Source organism: Petromyzon marinus, assembly GCF_048934315.1.
Source record: "Petromyzon marinus isolate PM22_M1 ecotype Great Lakes invasive population chromosome 67 unlocalized genomic scaffold, UKy_Petmar_22M1.pri1.0 chr67_unloc.3, whole genome shotgun sequence".
Taxonomy (NCBI): Eukaryota; Metazoa; Chordata; class Hyperoartia; order Petromyzontiformes; family Petromyzontidae; genus Petromyzon; species Petromyzon marinus.
The window spans coordinates 85,829-106,196 of NW_027422593.1; the positions used below are offsets into that span (position 1 = coordinate 85,829).

Sequence of the window (20,368 nt, forward strand, 5' to 3'; positions counted from 1 at the left end):
CAAGACAATCAGCAGCATCATCAGCAGCATAAGCAGCATTATCAGCATCATCATCAGCATCATCAGCATCATTATCAGCAGCATCAGCTTAATCATCAGCAGCATCATCAGCAGCATCAGCATCATCAGCAGCATCAGCAGCAGCATCAGCAGCAGCATCATCAGCAGCAGCATCAGCAGCATCATCAGCAGCAGCATCATCAGTATCATCAGCAGCAGCATCAGCAGCAGCATCATCAGCAGCATCATCATCAGCAGCAGCATCAGCAGCATCATCAGCAGCAGCAACAGCGGCGGCAGAATAATGATGAATGAATAACAATTACACACGTAACAACAACAAAGAAATTGTTCATAGCTTTGCGAACACTTAATCACGATTAGGTACGAACAATTATTATTTAGTTTCTAGCCTGGAGGGAGGAGGGGGAGGGAGGAGAGGGACGGAGGAGGCGGAGGAGGAGAGGGCAAAAAGTACACAGAGACCCATAGAGACCCATAGAGACCCAGAGAAATGCGTGGAGATTAACCGAGACCCACGGCAACAATACACAGAGACTCATAGAGACCCGTAGAGATCCACAGAGATAAAATAGAGACCCATAGACTAAACGTGAGGCCCCGCTGAGCTGCTGGGTAGCTAGTGTTTCAGAAGCGACTCTGGCCATCACCGATGATCACAGCTCAACCACGTGACGACTCAACATCATCATCATCATCACCACGTGGATATTCATAGCAGATAGCCAAATTTCTGCTGAACGCGTGGGTGACGTCGATTATAAATGTGGAAGGGAAAACATCCGGAGGCCCGGAGAAAAATCTACGCGGACCACGGATCAGAGAGAGACACGCAAACTCCAAATATACAGCAGCAGCAGCAGGCGTTGTCAGGGTCGAGATTGACACCCACGACCTCCTGTGCATCGGACGAGGTAGTCAACATCTCCTAGCCACCGTGATGATGAGAGAGAGACACGCAAACTCCAAATATACAGCAGCAGCAGGCGTCGTCAGGGTTGGGATCGAACCCACGACCTCCTGTGCACCAGGCGAGGTAGTCAACATCTCCTAGCCACCGTGATGATGATGATGAGAGAGAGAGACACAGACTCCAAATATACAGCAGCAGGCGTCGTCAGGGTTGGGATCGAACCCACGACCTCCTGCATACCAGGCGAGGTAGTCAACATCTCCTAGCCACCGTGATGATGATGATGATGAGAGAGAGAGAGACACACAGACTCCAAATATACAGCAGCAGGCGTCGTCAGGGTTGGGATCGAACCCACGACCTCCTGTGTACCAGGCGAGGTAGTCAACATCTCCCTAGCCGCCGTGATGATGATGATGATGACTATGATGAGAGAGAGAGAGACACGCAGCCAAGGTCAGGGGTCGGGATCGAAGCCCACGACCTCCTGCGTACCTGGGCGAGGTGGCCAACATCCCCCCGGCCACTACCGGATGAGCTCCTCACCCCACCGCCGCATTCTGTTTTGGCAGCACAAGGGGCTGAGGTCTAAGCGCCCAAAGTAATTTCCGCCAAAAATCGCCCGTCAATTTATTTTCATTTTCAATTTAATCAAAGGAGAGTGGAGGCAGTGGGTTGGGTGGGCGAGTCGAGCGTGGCTCTTGTTCCGTCCGGTTAGGATCAAGTAGTGCATCCGTGATACGGGGGGGGGGGGGGGCGGGGGGTATTCGATCGTGTGGGTATCACGTGGGCTTTCGCGATCAATATCATCCGCGTGACGTCCTCCGTGTATCCGCGTGACGTCCTCCGTGTCGTCATGAGCGTGTCGTCACGAGCGTGTCGTCACGGGCGTGTCGTCACGAGCGTGTCGTTGTCCGTGTCATTGTGCGTGTCGTCACGAGCGTGTCGTCACGAGCGTGTCGTCACGGGCGTGTCGTCACGGGCGTGTCGTCGTCCGTGTCATTGTGCGTGTCGTCACGAGCGTGTCGTCACGAGCGTGTCGTCACGAGCGTGTCGTCACGAGCGTGTCGTCACGGGCGTGTCGTCACGGGCGTGTCGTCGTCCGTGTCATTGTGCGTGTCGTCACAAGCGTGTCGTCACGGGCGTGTCGTCGTCCGTGTCATTGTGCGTGTCATCATCCGCGTGTCGTCACGAGCGTGTCGTCACGTGCGTGTCGTCATGACCGTATCGTCACGGGCGTGTCGTCACGAGCGTGTCGTCGTCCGTGTCATTCTGCGTGTCGTCACGAGCGTGTCGTCACTGGCGTGTCGTCACGGGCGTGTCGTCACGTGCGTGTCGTCGTCACGCCGTGCCACACAGAACATCTTCCTCGGCGAGGACATCCGCAAGCAGCTGCCCCTCGAGTCGAGCCGCTTCGACGCCATCGACGGCGAGTGGAGGGAGGTGATGGGGACGCTGGCGGCGGACTCCAACGCCCTGCGGGGAGCTCAGCGGCCAGGTCGGTCGCCTCGTCTGTAGCACCGGCAGCACCGACACTACCGCCACCGACACCAACACCACACCTCTACCACCACCCCACCCAACACCACCACCCCACCACCACCACCACCCACCACCACCCCACCACCACCACCACCACCAACACCACCACCACCACCACCACCAACCCAACCACCACCCCACCTACACCACTACCACCCACCACTACCACCACCACTACACCAACACCACACTGCTACCCACCACTACCACCAACACCACACACCAACACACCCACCACTACCACCAACACCACCACCGCCGCCACCCACCACCACCACCCACCACACACCCACCACTACCACCCACCACTACCACCAACACCACCAACACCAACACCACCCACCACTACCATCACCACCACCACTACCACCACTGCTACCACCAACACAACACCACCCACCACTACCACCACCACCACCACTACCCACCACCACCACCCACCACTACCACCAACACTACCACCAACACCACCACTACCACCAACACCACCACCACCAACACCCCCACCACCACTATCACCGCCACCGCCACCCACCAACACCACCACCACTACCACCAACACCACCACCACCACTATCACCACCACCCACCAACACCACCAACACCACTATCACCGCCACCGCCACCCACCAACACCACCCACCACTACCACCAACACCACCACTACTACCCACCACCACCACCCACCACTACCACCAACACCACCACCACCCACCACCACCACCCACCACCACCCCACCACCACCCACCACCACCCACCACCACCACCACCACCACTCACCACCGCCACTACCACCAACACCACCAACACCACCACTACCACCCACCACTACCACCAACACCACCAACACCACCACTACCACCCACCACTACCACCAACACCACCCACCACCGCCGCCGCCACCACCACCACCGCCACCACCACCACCACCGCCACCACCACCACCGCCCCCTCCCCCCACATCCCTATTCCCCCACCATCACCCCCCACCACGGTGATGGTGATGGGCCACTAGCAATTGCGATGTGCAAGGTTCGCTTCTGAAAAATAAGTAAATGCCTCAGTGTGGGGGGGGGGGGGGTCAAAGGGGGGCCTTTGCTCGCTACTCCCTGCTAACAGCACTTGCCCCAGCAGTCTGTAGAGGCTACACGGGGGACCTTTGTCTGTGTCTACCTTCATAGCTGCTGCTGCTACTCGCTACTAACAGCACTTGCCCCAGCAGTCTGTAGAGGCTACACGGGGGACCTTTGTCTGTGTCTGCCTTCATAGGCGCTGCTACTACTCGCTACTAACAGAACTTGCCCCAGCAGTCTGTAGAGGCTACACGGGGGACCTTTGTCTGTGTCTACCTTCATAGCTGCTGCTGCTACTCGCTACTAACAGCACTTGCCCCAGCAGTCTGTAGAGGCTACACGGGGGACCTTTGTCTGTGTCTACCTTCATAGGCGCTGCTACTACTCGCTACTAACAGCACTTGCCCCAGCAGTCTGTAGAGGCTACACGGGGGACCTTTGTCTGTGTCTACCTTCATAGGTGCTGCTGCTACTCGCTACTAACAGCACTTGCCCCAGCAGTCTGTAGAGGCTACACGGGGTACCTTTGTCTGTGTCTACCTTCATAGGCGCTGCTACTACTCGCTACTAACAGCACTTGCCCCAGCAGTCTGTAGAGGCTACGCGGGGGACCTTTGTCTGTGTCTACCTTCATAGGTGCTGCTGCTACTCGCTACTAACAGCACTTGCCCCAGCAGTCTGTAGAAGCTACACGGGGGACCTTTGTCTCTGTGTGTCTTCGCAGGGCTGCTGGAGAGGCTGGGAGAGATGATTGCCTCCTTGGAAGACATCCAGAAGTCGCTGGACATGTACCTGGAGACCAAGAGACAGGTGAGTCTGCGTGTCTTTCTCTCATCATCATCATCACCAGGGTGGCTTGGAGATGTTGACTACCTCGCCCGGTACGCAGGAGGTCGTGGGTTCGATCCAGAACCTGACGACGCCTGCTGCTGCTGCTGTATATTTGGAGTCTGCGTCTCTCTCTCATCATCGTCGTCATCACGGTGGCTAGGAGATGTTGACTACCTCGCTTGGTACGCAGGAGGTCGTGGGTCCGATCCCGGCCCTGGCAATCTGTTCTCCTGCAGTATAAATAAACTCAAAATCGAAGCAACTTATTTTTTTTATTTATTTCACCAGGTAAGATATTCTCATTCTGAAAGTTCTCACTCCGTGCCCTCCTTCCTGGACGTGTGCCGATGAACGTAAAAAGAGCTTCACAGCTCATCGGATTCCTCTCCTTGCGGTACAAACGAAGCGCTCTCGATGTACGATTTCCGCACCGCCCCCCTCCCCCCCCACGGCACCCACAGGTGTTCCCTCGCTTCTACTTCCTGTCCAACGACGAGCTCCTCGAGATCCTGGGCCAGGCACGCAACCCCGCGGCTGTGCAGCCGCACCTCAAGAAGTGCTTCGACAACATCAAGTCACTCACCATCCAGAAGGTCGGAGGGTCGACACTCGCTCAACTCACTCAAACACCGGCCCGCTCGCTCACTCACCCACTTGCTCACTCACTCAAACACCGGCCCACCTGCTCACTCACCCACTCGCTCACTCACCCACTCGCTCACTCACCCACTCGCTCACTCATTCAAACACCGGGCCACCTGCTCACTCACCCACTCGCTCACTCACCCACTCGCTCACTCACCCACTCGCTCACTCACTCAAACACCGGCCCACCTGCTCACTCACCCACTCGCTCACTCACCCACTCGCTCACTCACCCATTCGCTCACTCACTCAAACACCGGCCCACTCGCTCACTCACCCACTCGCTCACTCACCCACTCGCTCACTCACTCAAACACCGGCCCACTCGCTCACTCACCCACGCGCTCACTCACCCACGCGCTCACTCACCCACTCGCTCACTCACTCAAACACCGGCCCACTCGCTCACTCACCCACTCGCTCACTCACGCACTCGCTCACTCACTCAAACACCGGCCCACCTGCTCACTCACCCACTCGCTCACTCACCCACTCGCTCACTCACCCACTAGCCCACCCACTCTCCAACTCGCTCACTCACCCACTCGCTCACCCACTCGCTCACCCACTCTCCCACTCGCTCACTCGCTCAAACACTGGCCCACCCGCTCACTCACCCACCCGCTCACTCATTCACCCGCTAGCTCACCCACCCGCTCACCCACCCTCCCACTCGCTCACTCACTCAAACACCGGCCCACCTGCTCCCTCAACCACCCGCTCACTCACCCGCTCACTCACTCACCCACTCGCTCACCTACACAAACAACGGCCCACCTGCTCACTAACCCACTGCTCACTCACCCACTCGCTCACTCACCCACTCGCTCACTCACTCTCCCACCTGCTCACTCACCCACTCTCCCACCCGCTCACTCACCCACTCTCCCACTTGCTCACTCACCCACTCGCTCACTCACCCACTCGCTCACTCACCCACTCGCTCACTCTCCCACCCGCTCACCCACCCACCTGCTCACTTACCCACTCGCTCACTCTCCCACCCGCTCACCCACCCACCTGCTCACTTACCCACTGGCTCACCCACTCTCCCACCTGCTCACTCACCCACCTGCTCACCCACTCTCCCACGTGCTCACTCAACCACCTGCTCACTCACCCACCTGCTCACTCTCCCACCTGCTCACTCACCCACCTGCTCACCCACTCTCCCACCTGCTCACTCACCCACCTGCTCACTCACCCACCTGCTCACTCTCCCACCTGCTCACTCACCCACCTGCTCACCCACTCTCCCACCTGCTCACTCACCCACCTGCTCACTCACCCACCTGCTCACCCACTCTCCGAACCTGCTCACCCACGTGCTCACTCTCCCACGTGCTCACTCTCCCACCTGCTCACTCTCCCACCTGCTCACCCACCCACCTGCTCACACTCCCACCTGCTCACCCACCCACCTGCTCACTCTCCCACCTGCTCACCCACTCTCCCACCTGCTCACTCACCCACCTGCTCACCCACTCTCCCACCTGCTCACTCACCCACCTGCTCACTCACCCACTCTCTCACCTGCTCACCCACTCTCCCACCTGCTCACTCACCCACCTGCTCACCCACTCACCCACCTACTCACCCACCTGCTCACTCACCCACCTGCTCACCCACTCTCTCACCTGCTCACCCACTCTCCCACCTTCTCACTCACCCATCTGCTCACCCACTCTCCCACCGGCTCACCCACCCACCTGCTCACCCACCTGCTCACCCACCTGCTCACCCACCCACCTGCTCACCCACTCTCCCACCTGCTCACCCACCTGCTCACCCACCCACCTGCTCACTCTCCCACCTGCTCACCCACCCACCTGCTCACCCACCTGCTCACCCACCCACCTGCTCATCCACCCACCTGCTCACCCACCTGCTCACCCACCCACCTGCTCACCCACCTACCTGCTCACCCACCCTCCTGCTCACCCACCCACCTGCTCACTCTCCCACCTGCTCACCCACCTACCTGCTCACCCACCCACCTGCTCACCCACCCACCTGCTCACCCACCCACCTGCTCACCCACCCACCTGCTCACTCACCAGGTGTCGGGGCCCTCGCGGAGGATGGAGGCCACGGCCATGGCCTCGTCTGACGGAGAAGTCGTCAGCTTCTCCGCTGCCGTGCTTCTGGAGGGACCCGTCGAGGTTACCGCTCACCCCCACGCGTCGCTCACCCCCACGTGTCGCTCACCAACACGTGTCGCTCACCCCCACGTGTCGCTCACCCCCCCACGTGTCGCTCACCCCCACGCGTCGCTCACCCCCACGCGTCGCTCACCAACACGTGTCGCTCACCCCCACGCGTCGCTCACCCCCGCGCGTCGCTCACCCCCACGCGTCGCTCACCCCCACGTGTCGCTCACCCCCACGCGTCGCTCACCCCCCCGCGTCGCTCACCAACACGTGTCGCTCACCCCCACGTGTCGCTTACCCCCTGCGTCACTCACCTGGGTGTGTGTCTGCGTGTGTCTGTGTCTGTGTGTCTCTGTGTCTGCGTGTCTGCGTGTCTCTGTGTCTGCGTGTCTGCGTGTCTGTGTGTCTGCGTGTCTGTGTGTCTCTGTGGCTGTGTGTCTGCGTGTCTGTGTCTCTGTATCTGCGTGTCTGTGTGTCTGCGTGTCTCTGTGTCTATGTGTCTGTGTGTGTCTGCGTGTGTCTGTGCGTGTTTGTGTGTCTCTGTGTCTATGTGTCTGTGTGTCTGCGTGTGTCTGTGTGTGTGCGTGTGTGTGTGTCTCTGTGTCTGTGTGTGTGTGCGTGTCTGTGTCTCTGTGTCTGCGTGTCTGTGTGTCTGCGTGTCTGTGTGTCTGCGTGTGTCTGCGTGTGTGTGTCTGGGTGTCTGCGTGTGTGTGCGTGTCTGCGTGTCTGTGTGTCTGCGTGTCTGTGTCTCTGTGTGTGCGTGTCTGTGTGTCTCTGTGTGTGCGTGTCTGTGTGTGCGTGTCTGCGTGTGTCTGTGTGCCGCGCCCCCTCGCCAGGCCTGGCTGTGCGACGCTGAACGGGCCATGCGCCACACACTCAGGGAGCTACTGCGCGAATGCCTGCTGACGCTCAGGAAGACCGGCGGCAAACGCGACAAGTGGATCCGGGAGTGGCCGGGACAGGTAGCCGGGCTGGCGGCGCTGGCGGGCGGTGTGGGAGGTGGTGGTGGTGGTGGTGATGGTGGTGGTGATGGTGGTGGTGATGGTGGTGGTGATGGTGGTGGTGGTGATGATGATGGTGGTGGTGATGATGGTGGTGGCGGCGGTGGTGGTGGTAATGGTGGTGATGGTGGTGGTGTTGGTGGTGGTGGCAGTGGTGGCAGTGGTGGTGATGGTGGTGGTGGTGATGGTGGTGATAGTGGTTGTGGTGGTGGCGGTGGTGGTTTTGGTGGTGGCGGCGGCGGTGGAGTCTGTGGGTCTCTGTGTGAGTCTGTGGGTCTCTGTGTGAGTCTGCGGGTCTCTGTGTGAGTCTGTGGGTCTCTGTGTGAGTCTGTGTGTCTCTGTGTGAGTCCGTGGGTCTCTGTGTGAGTCTATGGGTCTCTGTGTGAGTCTGTGGGTCTCTGTGTGAGTCTATGGGTCTCTGTGTGAGTCTATGGGTCTCTGTGTGAGTCTATGAGTCTCTGTGTGAGTCTGCGGGTCTCTGCGTGAGTCTATGAGTCTCTGTGTGAGTCTATGGGTCGCTGTGTGAGTCTGTGGGTCTCTGTGTGAGTCCGTGGGTCTCTGTGTGACTCTATGGGTCTCTGTGTGAGTCTATGAAACTCTGTGTGAGTCCGTGGGTCTCTGTGTGAGTCCGTGGGTCTGTGTGAGTCTGTGGGTCTCTGTGTGAGTCTGCGGGTCTCTGTGTGAGTCTGTGGGTCTCTGTGTGAGTCTGCGGGTTTCTGTGTGTGTCTGTGAGTCCCTGTGTGAGTCTGTCGGTCTCTGTGTGAGTCTGCGGGTCTCTGTGTGAGTCTGTGGGTCTCTGCGTGAGTCTATGGTTCTCTGTGTGAATCTATAGGTCTCTGCGTGAGTTTGTGGGTCTCTGTGTGAGTCTGCGTGTCTCTGTGTGAGTCTATGGGTCTCTGTGTGAGTCTGTGGGTCTCTGTGTGAGTCTGTGTGTCTTTGTGTGAGTCTGTGGGTCTTTGTGTGAGTCTGTGGGTCTCTACGTGAGTCTGTCGGTCTCTGTGTGAGTCTGTGGGTCTCTGTGTGAGTCTGTGGGTCTCTGTGTGAGTCTGCGGGTCTCTGTGTGAGTCTGTGGGTCTCTGTGTGAGTCTGTGGGTCTCTGTGTGAGTCTGTGGGTCTCTGTGTGAGTCTGCGGGTCTCTGTGTGAGTCTGCGGGTCTCTGTGTGAGTCTATGAGTCTCTGTGTGAGTCTATGGGTCTCTGTGTGAGTCTATGAGTCTCTGTGTGAGTCTATGGGTCTCTGTGTGAGTCTATGAGTCTCTGTGTGAGTCTGCGGGTCTCTATGTGAGTCTATGGGTCTCTGTGTGAGTCTATGAGTCTCTGTGTGAGTCTATGGGTCGCTGTGTGAGTCCGTGGGTCTCTGTGTGAGTCCGTGGGTCTCTGTGTGAGTCCGTGGGTCTCTGTGTGACTCTATGGGTCTCTGTGTGAGTCTATGAGTCTCTGTGTGAGTCCGTGGGTCTCTGTGTGAGTCCGTGGGTCTGTGTGAGTTTGTGGGTCTCTGTGTGAGTCTGTGGGTCTCTGTGTGAGTCTGCGGGTCTCTGTGTGAGTCTGCGGGTCTCTGTGTGTATCTATGGATCTCTGTGTGAGTCTGTGGGTCTCTGTGTGAGTCTGTGGGTCTTTGCGTGAGTCTGTGGGTCTCTGTGAGTCTGTGGGTCTCTGTGTGAGTCTGCGGGTCTCTGTGTGAGTCTGTGTGTCTCTGTGTGAGTCTGTGGGTCTCTTTGTGAGTCTGTGGGTCTCTGTGTGAGTCTGCGGGTCTCTTTGTGAGTCTGTGGGTCTCTGTGTGAGTCTGCGGGTCTCTTTGTGAGTCTGTGGGTCTCTGTGTGAGTCTGTGGGTCTCTGTGTGAGTCTGTGGGTCTCTGTGTGAGTCTGTGGGTCTCTGTGTGAGTCTGTGGGTCTCTGTGTGAGTCTGTGGGTCTCTGTGTGAGTCTGTGGGTCTCTGTGTGAGTCTGTGGGTCTCTGTGTGAGTCTATGGATCTCTGTGTGAGTCTATGGGTCTCTGTGTGAGTCTGTGGGTCTCTGTGTGAGTCTGAGCGTCTCTGTGTGAGTCTGCGGGTCTCTGTGTAAGTCTATGGATCTCTGCGTGAGTCTGTGGGTCTCTGTGTGAGTCTATGGGTCTCTGTGTGAGTCTATGGGTGTCTGTGTGAGTCTATGAGTCTCTGTGTGAATCTATGGGTCTCTGTGTGAGTCTGTGGGTCTCTGTGTGAGTCTGTGGGTCTCTGTGTGAGTCTGTGGGTCTCTGTGTGAGTCTATGGGTCTCTGTGTGAGTCTGTGAGTCTCTGTGTGAGTCTGTGAGTCTCTGTGTGAGTCTGTGGGTCTCTACGTGAGTCTATGGGTCTCTGTGTGACTCTATGAGTCTCTGTGTGAGTCTGTGGGTCTCTGTGTGAGTCTGCGGGTCTCTGTGTGAGTCTGTGGGTCTCTGTGTGAGTCTGTGGGTGTCTGTGTGGTGGGTCTGTGGGTCTCTGTGTGAGTCTGTGGGTCTCTGTGTGAGTCTGTGGGTCTCTGTGTGAGTCTGTGGGTCTCTGTGTGTGAGTCTGTGGGTCTTTGTGTGAGTCTGTGGGTCTCTGTGTGAGTCTGTGAGTCTCTGTGTGAGTCTGTGGGTCTCTGTGTGACTCTATGAGTCTCTGTGTGAGTCTGTGGGTCTCTGTGTGAGTCTGTGGGTCTCTGTGTAAGTCTGTGGGTCTCTGTGTGAGTCTGTGGGTCTCTGTGTGACTCTATGAGTCTCTGTGTGAGTCTGTGGGTCTCTGTGTGACTCTATGAGTCTCTGTGTGAGTCTATGGGTCTCTGTGTGACTCTATGAGTCTCTGTGTGACTCTATGAGTCTCTGTGTGAGTCTGTGGGTCTCTGTGTGAGTCTATGGGTCTCTGTGTGACTCTATGAGTCTCTGTGTGACTCTATGAGTCTCTGTGTGAGTCTGTGGGTCTCTGTGTGAGTCTATGGGTCTCTGTGTGACTCTATGAGTCTCTGTGTGAGTCTATGAGTCTCTGTGTGAGTCTGTGGGTCTCTGTGTGAGTCTATGGGTCTCTGTGTGACTCTATGAGTCTCTGTGTGACTCTATGAGTCTCTGTGCGAGTCTGTGGGTCTCTGTGTGAGTCTGTGGGTCTCTGTGTGACTCTATGAGTCTCTGTGTGAGTCTATGAGTCTCTGTGTGAGTCTGTGGGTCTCTGTGTGAGTCTGTGGGTCTCTGTGTGACTCTATGAGTCTCTGTGTGACTCTATGGGTCTCTGTGTGAGTCTGTGGGTCTCTGTGTGAGTCTATGGGTCTCTGTGTGACTCTATGAGTCTCTGTGTGAGTCTATGAGTCTCTGTGTGAGTCTGTGGGTCTCTGTGTGAGTCTATGGGTCTCTGTGTGACTCTATGAGTCTCTGTGTGACTCTATGAGTCTCTGTGTGAGTCTGTGGGTCTCTGTGTGAGTCTGTGGGTCTCTGTGTGACTCTATGAGTCTCTGTGTGAGTCTGTGGGTCTCTGTGTGACTCTATGAGTCTCTGTGTGAGTCTGTGGGTCTCTGTGTGAGTCTATGGGTCTCTGTGTGACTCTATGAGTCTCTGTGTGAGTCTATGGGTCTCTGTGTGAGTCTGTGAGTCTCTGTGTGAGTCTGTGGGTCTCTGTGTGACTCTATGAGTCTCTGTGTGACTCTATGAGTCTCTGTGTGACTCTATGAGTCTCTGTGTGAGTCTGTGGGTCTCTGTGTGACTCTATGAGTCTCTGTGTGACTCTATGAGTCTCTGTGTGAGTCTATGAGTCTCTGTGTGAGTCTGTGGGTCTCTGTGCGAGTCTGTGAGTCTCTGTGTGAGTCTGTGGGTCTCTGTGTGACTCTATGAGTCTCTGTGTGAGTCTGTGGGTCTCTGTGTGACTCTATGGGTCTCTGTGTGACTCTATGAGTCTCTGTGTGAGTCTGTGGGTCTCTGTGTGACTCTGAGTCTCTGTGTGAGTCTGTGGGTCTCTGTGTGACTCTATGAGTCTCTGTGTGAGTCTGTGGGTCTCTGTGTGACTCTATGAGTCTCTGTGTGAGTCTGTGGGTCTCTGTGTGAGTCTATGGGTCTCTGTGTGACTCTATGAGTCTCAGTGTGACTCTATGAGTCTCTGTGTGAGTCTGTGGGTCTCTGTGTGAGTCTGTGGGTCTCTGTGTGACTCTATGAGTCTCTGTGTGAGTCTGTGGGTCTCTGTGTGACTCTATGAGTCTCTGTGTGAGTCTGTGGGTCTCTGTGTGAGTCTATGGGTCTCTGTGTGACTCTATGAGTCTCTGTGTGAGTCTATGGGTCTCTGTGTGAGTCTGTGAGTCTCTGTGTGAGTCTGTGGGTCTCTGTGTGACTCTATGGGTCTCTGTGTGAGTCTATGGGTCTCTGTGTGACTCTATGAGTCTCTGTGTGACTCTATGAGTCTCTGTGTGACTCTATGAGTCTCTGTGTGAGTCTGTGGGTCTCTGTGTGACTCTATGAGTCTCTGTGTGACTCTATGAGTCTCTGTGTGAGTCTATGAGTCTCTGTGTGAGTCTGTGGGTCTCTGTGCGAGTCTGTGAGTCTCTGTGTGAGTCTGTGGGTCTCTGTGTGACTCTATGAGTCTCTGTGTGAGTCTGTGGGTCTCTGTGTGACTCTATGAGTCTCTGTGTGACTCTATGAGTCTCTGTGTGAGTCTGTGGGTCTCTGTGTGACTCTATGAGTCTCTGTGTGACTCTGTGGGTCTCTGTGTGAGTCTGTGGGTCTCTGTGTGAGTCTATGGGTCTCTGTGTGACTCTATGAGTCTCTGTGTGACTCTATGAGTCTCTGTGTGAGTCTATGAGTCTCTGTGTGAGTCTATGGGTCTCTGTGTGACTCTATGGGTCTCTGTGTGACTCTATGGGTCTCTGTGTGACTCTATGAGTCTCTGTGTGAGTCTATGGGTCTCTGTGTGACTCTATGAGTCTCTGTGTGAGTCTATGGGTCTCTGTGTGACTCTATGGGTCTCTGTGTGAGTCTGTGGGTCTCTGTGTGACTCTATGAGTCTCTGTGTGAGTCTGTGGGTCTCTGTGTGAGTCTATGAGTCTCTGTGTGAGTCTGTGGGTCTCTGTGTGAGTCTGTGGGTCTCTGTGTGAGTCTGTGGGTCTCTGTGTGAGTCTATGGGTCTCTGTGTGAGTCTGTGGGTCTCTGTGTGACTCTATGAGTCTCTGTGTGAGTCTGTGAGTCTCTGTGTGAGTCTGTGGGTCTCTGTGGGTCTCTGTGTGACTCTATGAGTCTCTGTGTGACTCTATGAGTCTCTGTGTGACTCTATGAGTCTCTGTGTGACTCTATGAGTCTCTGTGTGAGTCTATGGGTCTCTGTGTGAGTCTGTGGGTCTCTGTGTGACTCTATGAGTCTCTGTGTGAGTCTATGGGTCTCTGTGTGACTCTATGAGTCTCTGTGTGACTCTATGGGTCTCTGTGTGACTCTATGAGTCTCTGTGTGAGTCTATGGGTCTCTGTGTGAGTCTGTGGGTCTCTGTGTGACTCTATGAGTCTCTGTGTGACTCTATGAGTCTCTGTGTGACTCTATGAGTCTCTGTGTGAGTCTATGGGTCTCTGTGTGACTCTATGAGTCTCTGTGTGAGTCTGTGGGTCTCTGTGGGTCTCTGTGTGAGTCTGTGGGTCTCTGTGTGACTCTATGAGTCTCTGTGTGAGTCTATGGGTCTCTGTGTGACTCTATGAGTCTCTGTGTGAGTCTGTGGGTCTCTGTGTGAGTCTATGAGTCTCTGTGTGAGTCTATGAGTCTCTGTGTGATGTGGGTCTCTGGTTGCCGTCCACAGCTGCTCCTCACAGCGAGCCAGGCACAGTGGACGAGCGACGTGCACAAGGCGTTGAGCACCGCCAAGGAGCGTGCCGACTCAGCGGCACTGAAGACTCTGAAGAAGAAGCAGGTGAGGGGGGCCCGGGCCCCCCCCCACCACCACACCAACCCCCCCCACCACCACCACCCACCCCCCCCCACCACCACCACCTCACCAACCCTCAATTAGCGACCTAACCGGCTTACGTGACTGGCTGCCTGACCGGCCGTGTGACCCCTTGAGTGACCTGCCGCGTGACCTTCCACGTGACCTGCCGAGTGACCTCCCGCTTGACCTTTCTGCGTGACCTTCCACGTGACCTGCCGCGCGACCTTCCGAGTGACCTTCCACGTGACCTTCCGCACGACCTGCCGCGTGACCTTCCGCGCGACCTGCCACGTGACCTGCCGAGTGACCTTCCGCGCGACCTGCCTCATGACCTGCCACGTGACCTGCCGAGTGACCTTCCGCGCGACCTGCCGCGTGACCTGCCACGTGACCTGCCGAGTGACCTTCCACGTGACCTGCTTTGCAACCTTCCACGCGACCTTGTGCGTGACCTGCCACGTGACCTTACACATGACCTGCCACGTGACCTTCCACGTGACCTTCTGAGTGACCTTCCACGTGACCTTCTGCACGACCTGCCGCGTGACCTGCCTCATGACCTGCCACGCGACCCGCCGCGTGACCTTCCACGTGACCTGCTTCGCAACCTTCCACGCGACCCGCCGCGTGACCTTCCACGTGACCTGCTTCGCAACCTTCCACGTGACCCGCCGCGTGACCTTCCACGTAGACCCGCCGCGCGACCTTCCGTGCGAACTTCCGCGTGACCTGCCACGTGACCTTCCACGTGACCTGCCGCGTGACCTGCCGCGCGACCTTCCGCGCGACCTTCCGTGCGAACTTCCACGTGACCTTCTGTGTGACCTGCCACGCAACCTTCCACGTGACCTTCTGTGTGACCTTCCGCGTGACCTTCCGCGCCCCCAGGTCTCCCTGCTGCACCGCTACTCGGAGGCGATCCGCGGCAGCCTGAGTAGGCCGCTGCGCCTGCGCCTGGTGGCCCTCGCCACGCTGGGGGTGCGCGACCGCGACGTGGTGGAGCGCCTCACACGCACCGGCTGCACCGACCCCACCGCCTTCGACTGGCTCAGCCAGCTGCGCACCTACTGGGAGAAGGTGAGGGGTGGGCGGTGGCGGTGACGGTGACGGTGGTGGTGAAGGTGGTGGTGGTGGTGGTGGTGAAGGTGAGGGTGGTGGTGACGGTGGTGGTGAAGGTGGTGAAGGTGAGGGTGACGGTGAAGGTGGTGGTGGTGGTGGTGAAGGTGGTGGTGGTGGTGGTGACGGTGGTGGTGATGGTGGTGAGGGTGGTGGTGAAGGTGGTGGTGGTGGTGGTGAAGGTGAGGGTGGTGGTGATGGTGGTGGTGAAGGTGAGGGTGGTGGTGACGGTGGTGGTGATGGTGGTGAAGGTGAGGGTGACGGTGAAGGTGGTGGTGGTGGTGAAGGTGGTGGTGGTGGTGGTGGTGACGGTGGTGGTGATGGTGGTGAGGGTGGTGGTGAAGGTGGTGGTGGTGGTGGTGAAGGTGAGGGTGGTGGTGACGGTGGAGGTGACGGTGGTGGTGAAGGTGAGGGTGGTGGTGAAGGTGAGGGTGGTGGTGGTGAAGGTGGTGGTGGTGGTGGTGAAGGTGAGGGTGGTGGTGACGGTGGTGGTGAAGGTGAGGGTGGTGGTGGTGGGTGGTGGTGGTGAAGGTGGTGGTGAAGGTGGTGGTGGTGGTGAAGGTGGTGGTGGTGAAGGTGGTGGTGGTGGTGGTGAAGGTGAGGGTGGTGGTGACGGTGGTGGTGAAGGTGAGGGTGGTGGTGATGGTGGTGGTGAAGGTGGTGGTGAAGGTGGTGGTGGTGGTGAAGGTGGTGGTGGTGAAGGTGGTGGTGGTGGTGGTGAGGTGAGGGTGGTGGTGACGGTGGTGGTGAAGGTGAGGGTGGTGGTGATGGTGGTGGTGAAGGTGGTGGTGAAGGTGGTGGTGGTGGTGAAGGTGGTGGTGGTGAAGGTGGTGGTGGTGGTGAAGGTGGTGGTGGTGGTGGTGAAGGTGGTGGTGAAGGTGAGGGTGGTGGTGACGGTGGCGGTGACGGTGGGGGTGGTGATGGTCGCTGCCCCCCACCATCCCCACCACCCCCACCACCACCCCCCACCACCCCCCACCATCCCCCACCACCCCCCACCCATCCCCATGGCTGTTGCCTATCCCTGGCCTGGTGCTGAATTTGCACTCTTCACGCCCATCAGCCCCTAATGTCGCTCTGTGTTCCTTCATGTTTTATTTCTTCTTCGAGGCCCCCCACCACCACCACCCCCCCACCACCACCTCTCCCCCCACCACCCCCCACCACCACCACCATCCCCCCACCCTTACCGCCGCCGAGGAAGTAAATTGCTCAAACGGCAGGCGGCGATGGATAAAAATACGAGCCGCCATCACCATCACTACCGCCAACACCACCGCCACCACCATCACTACCGCCAACACCGCCAACACCATCACTACCACCACCGCCACTACCATCACTACCACCAACACCGCCATCACCATCACTACCGCCAACACCACCGCCAACACCATCACTACCGCCAACACCGCCACCACCACCATCACTACCACCAACACCGCCATCACTACCGCCAACACCGCCATCACCATCACTACCGCCAACACCGCCAAAACCATCACTACCACCAACACCGCCACCACCATCACTACCACCACCACCATCACTACCACCACCACCATCACTACCGCCAACACCGCCATCACTACCGCCAACACCGCCATCACTACCGCCAACACCGCCACCACCATCACTACCACCACCACCATCACTACCACCACCACCATCACTACCACCACCACCATCACTACCGCCAACACCGCCATCACTACCGCCAACACCGCCATCACTACCGCCAACACCGCCACCACCATCACTACCGCCAACACCGCCAACACCACTACCACCGCCACCATTGCCACCACTAACCCTATCAACACCACCACCACCACATCCACGTGCACCAGCAGCGTCAGCCAGGGGGTTGGCTGATCACTTGCCCGCCAAAGTCTATGAAACCTGCACAGCTGACAGCACTTGCCCACAGCAGCCTGTTGAGGCTACGCGGGTCACCTTTGTGCGTGCTTGCCCCACTCCCGCTGCTGCTGCTGCTGCTGCACGCGCGCGTGTGTGTGTGTGTGTCTGTGTGTATGTTTGTGTATGTGACTGTGTGTTTGTGTGTGTGTGTGTTTGTGTGTGTGTGTATGTGTGTATGTGTGTTTGTTTGTGTGTGTGTGTGTGACTGTGTGTTTGTGTGTCTGTGTGTGTGTTTGTGTGTCTGTGTGTGTCTGTGTGTGTATGTGTGTGTCTGTGTGTGTGTGTGTGTTTGTGTATGTGTGTGTATGTGTTTGTGTGTGTGTGTGTATGTGTCTGTGTGTGTGTGTATGTGTTTGTGTGTGTGTTTGTGTGTGTGTTTGTGTATGTGTTTGTGTGTGTGTGTTTGTGTGTGTATGTGTGTGTCTGTGTGTGTGTGTTTGTGTGTGTCTGTGTGTGTCTGTGTGTGTGTCTGTGTGTGTCTGTGTGTGTGTCTTAGTGTGTGTGTCTGTGTGTGTCTGTGTGTGTGTGTCTGTGTGTGTCTGTGTGTGTCTGTGTGTGTGTTGTGTGTGTGTGTATGTGTGTGGGAAGCGGTAGTGTAGTGGTTAGCTCTACGCTGCGCTATGAACCCGGCGACCCGGGGTTCGATTCCCGCTCACGGCCAACACCGGTGACGATTATCTGAACCGGCCCTGGGCCTCCCCTAGGTCGACTCAGCCTCAATTGAGTATCTGGTGCGATGTGTAAACATCGCCACTGTGGAGACAAAGGCGGTCGGGCGTGGTGCTGGCCACCCACCCCCTCGTGTGCCGTGCCGGCCTTCATAGGTGCTCGCTAACAGCACTTGCCCCTACAGTCTGTTAAGGCTACACGGGGGATCTTTGTCTTTTGTGTGCAGGAGGCGGACGACTGCGTCGTGCGACAGACGAACTCGCAGTTCACCTATGGCTACGAGTACCTGGGCAACTCGGGGCGCCTCGTCATCACCCCGCTCACAGACAGGTGAGGGTGCAGCTACACCACTCACGTGCAGGTGAGGGTGCAGCTACACAACTCACGTGCAGGTGAGGGTGCAGCTACACCACTCACGTACAGGTGAGGGTGCAGCTACCTTACTCACATACAGGTGAGGGTGCAGCTACGTCACTCACGTGCAGGTGAGGGTGCAGCCACGTCACTCAGGTACAGGTGAGGGTGCAGCTACGTCACTCACCTACAGGTGAGGGTGGAGCTACACCACTCACATACAGGTGAGGGTGCAGCACGTCACTCACGTGCAGGTGAGGGTGCAGCTACACCACTCACGTGCAGGTGAGGGTGCAGCTACACCACTCACGTGCAGGTGAGGGTGCAGCTACGCCACTCACGTGCAGGTGAGGGTGTAGCTACGCCACTCACGTGCAGGTGAGGGTGCAGCTACACCACTCACATACAGGTGAGTGTGCAGCTACACCACTCACGTGCAGGTGAGGGTGCAGCTACGTCACTCAGGTACAGGTAAGGGTGCAGCCACGTCACTCACCTACAGGTGAGGGTGGAGCTACACCACTCACATACAGGTGAGGGTGCAGCCACGTCACTCACGTGCAGGTGAGGGTGCAGCTACGCCACTCACGTGCAGGTGAGGGTGTAGCTACGCCACTCACGTGCAGGTGAGGGTGCAGCTACGTCACTCACATACAGGTGAGTGTGCAGCTACACCACTCACGTGCAGGTGAGGGTGCAGCTACGCCACTCACGTGCAGGTGAGGGTGCAGCTACGTCACTCACATACAGGTGAGTGTGCAGCTACACCACTCACGTGCAGGTGAGGGTGTAGCTACGCCACTCACGTGCAGGTGAGGGTGCAGCTACGTCACTCACATACAGGTGAGTGTGCAGCTACCTTACTCACAGACAGGTGAGGGTGCAGCTACGCCACTCACATACAGGTGAGTGTGCAGCTACCTTACTCAGACAGGTGAGGTCACGGTTACGTCACTCACGTGCAGGTGAGGGTGCAGCCACACCACTCACGTGCAGGTGAGTGTGCAGCTACACTACTCACAGACAGGTGAGGGTGCAGCTACGTCACTCACGTACAGGTGAGGGTGCAGCTACGTCACTCACGTGCAGGTGAGGGTGCAGCTACACCACTCACGTGCAGGTGAGGGTGCAGCTACGTCACTCACGTGCAGGTGAGGGGTGCAGCTACACCACTCACGTACAGGTGAGGTCACGGCTACGTCACTCACGTGCAGGTGAGGGTGCAGCCACACCACTCACGTGCAGGTGAGGGTGCAGCTACACCACTCACATACAGGTAAGGGTGCAGCTACACCACTCACATACAGGTGAGGGTGCAGCTACACCACTCACGTACAGGTGAGGGTGCAGCTACGTCACTCACGTGCAGGTGAGGGTGCAGCTACACCACTCACAGACAGGTGAGTGTGCAGCTACACCACTCACGTGCAGGTGAGTGTGCAGCTACACCACTCACGTGCAGGTGAGGGTGCAGCTACGTCACTCACGTGCAGGTGAGGGTGCAGCCACGTCACTCACGTACAGGTAAGGGTGCAGCTACGTCACTCACGTGCAGGTGAGGGTGCAGCCACCTCACTCACGTACAGGTGAGGGTGCAGCTACGTCACTCACGTGCAGGTGAGGGTGCAGCTACACCACTCACAGACAGGTGAGTGTGCAGCTACACAACTCACAGACAGGTGAGGGTGCAGCTACGTCACTCACATACAGGTGAGGGTGCAGCTACGTCACTCACGTGCAGGTGAGGGTGCAGCTACACCACTCACGTGCAGGTGAGGGTGCAGCCACGTCACTCACGTGCAGGTGAGGGTGCAGCTACGTCACTCACGTGCAGGTGAGGGTGCAGCTACACCACTCACGTGCAGGTGAGGGTGCAGCTACGTCACTCACGTGCAGGTGAGGGTGCAGCTACACCACTCACAGACAGGTGAGTGTGCAGCTACACAACTCACAGACAGGTGAGTGTGCAGCCACGTCACTCACAGACAGGTGAGTGTGCAGCTACGCCACTCACTTACAAGTGAGGGTGCAGCTACACCACTCACGTGCAGGTGAGGGTACAGCTACACCACTCACGTGCAGGTGAGGGTGCAGCTACGTCACTCACGTGCAGGTGAGGGTGCAGCTACGTCACTCAAGTGCAGGTGAGGGTGCAGCTACGTCACTCACGTGCAGGTGAGGGTGCAGCTACACCACTCACGTGCAGGTGACGTCACGGTATACGTCAACACGGCATCGCGGTGACCATTCGCTG

The 20,368-nt window shown here is 57.5% G+C and overlaps 1 protein-coding gene across 1 annotated transcript in view; it reads left to right on the plus strand.

Moving 5' to 3' along the window:
- The first annotated feature begins 2,152 nt into the window (after positions 1-2,152).
- The window catches only part of LOC116956757 (dynein axonemal heavy chain 2), a 464,532-nt gene continuing 446,316 nt past the window's right edge, over positions 2,153-20,368 (plus strand). Inside the window, 8 exon segments of the mRNA XM_076057989.1 lie at positions 2,153-2,432; positions 4,275-4,360; positions 4,843-4,974; positions 7,087-7,188; positions 8,013-8,138; positions 13,927-14,037; positions 14,944-15,132; positions 17,987-18,090. Of these exon segments, the coding sequence (XP_075914104.1) occupies positions 2,153-2,432; positions 4,275-4,360; positions 4,843-4,974; positions 7,087-7,188; positions 8,013-8,138; positions 13,927-14,037; positions 14,944-15,132; positions 17,987-18,090 (1,130 nt within the window).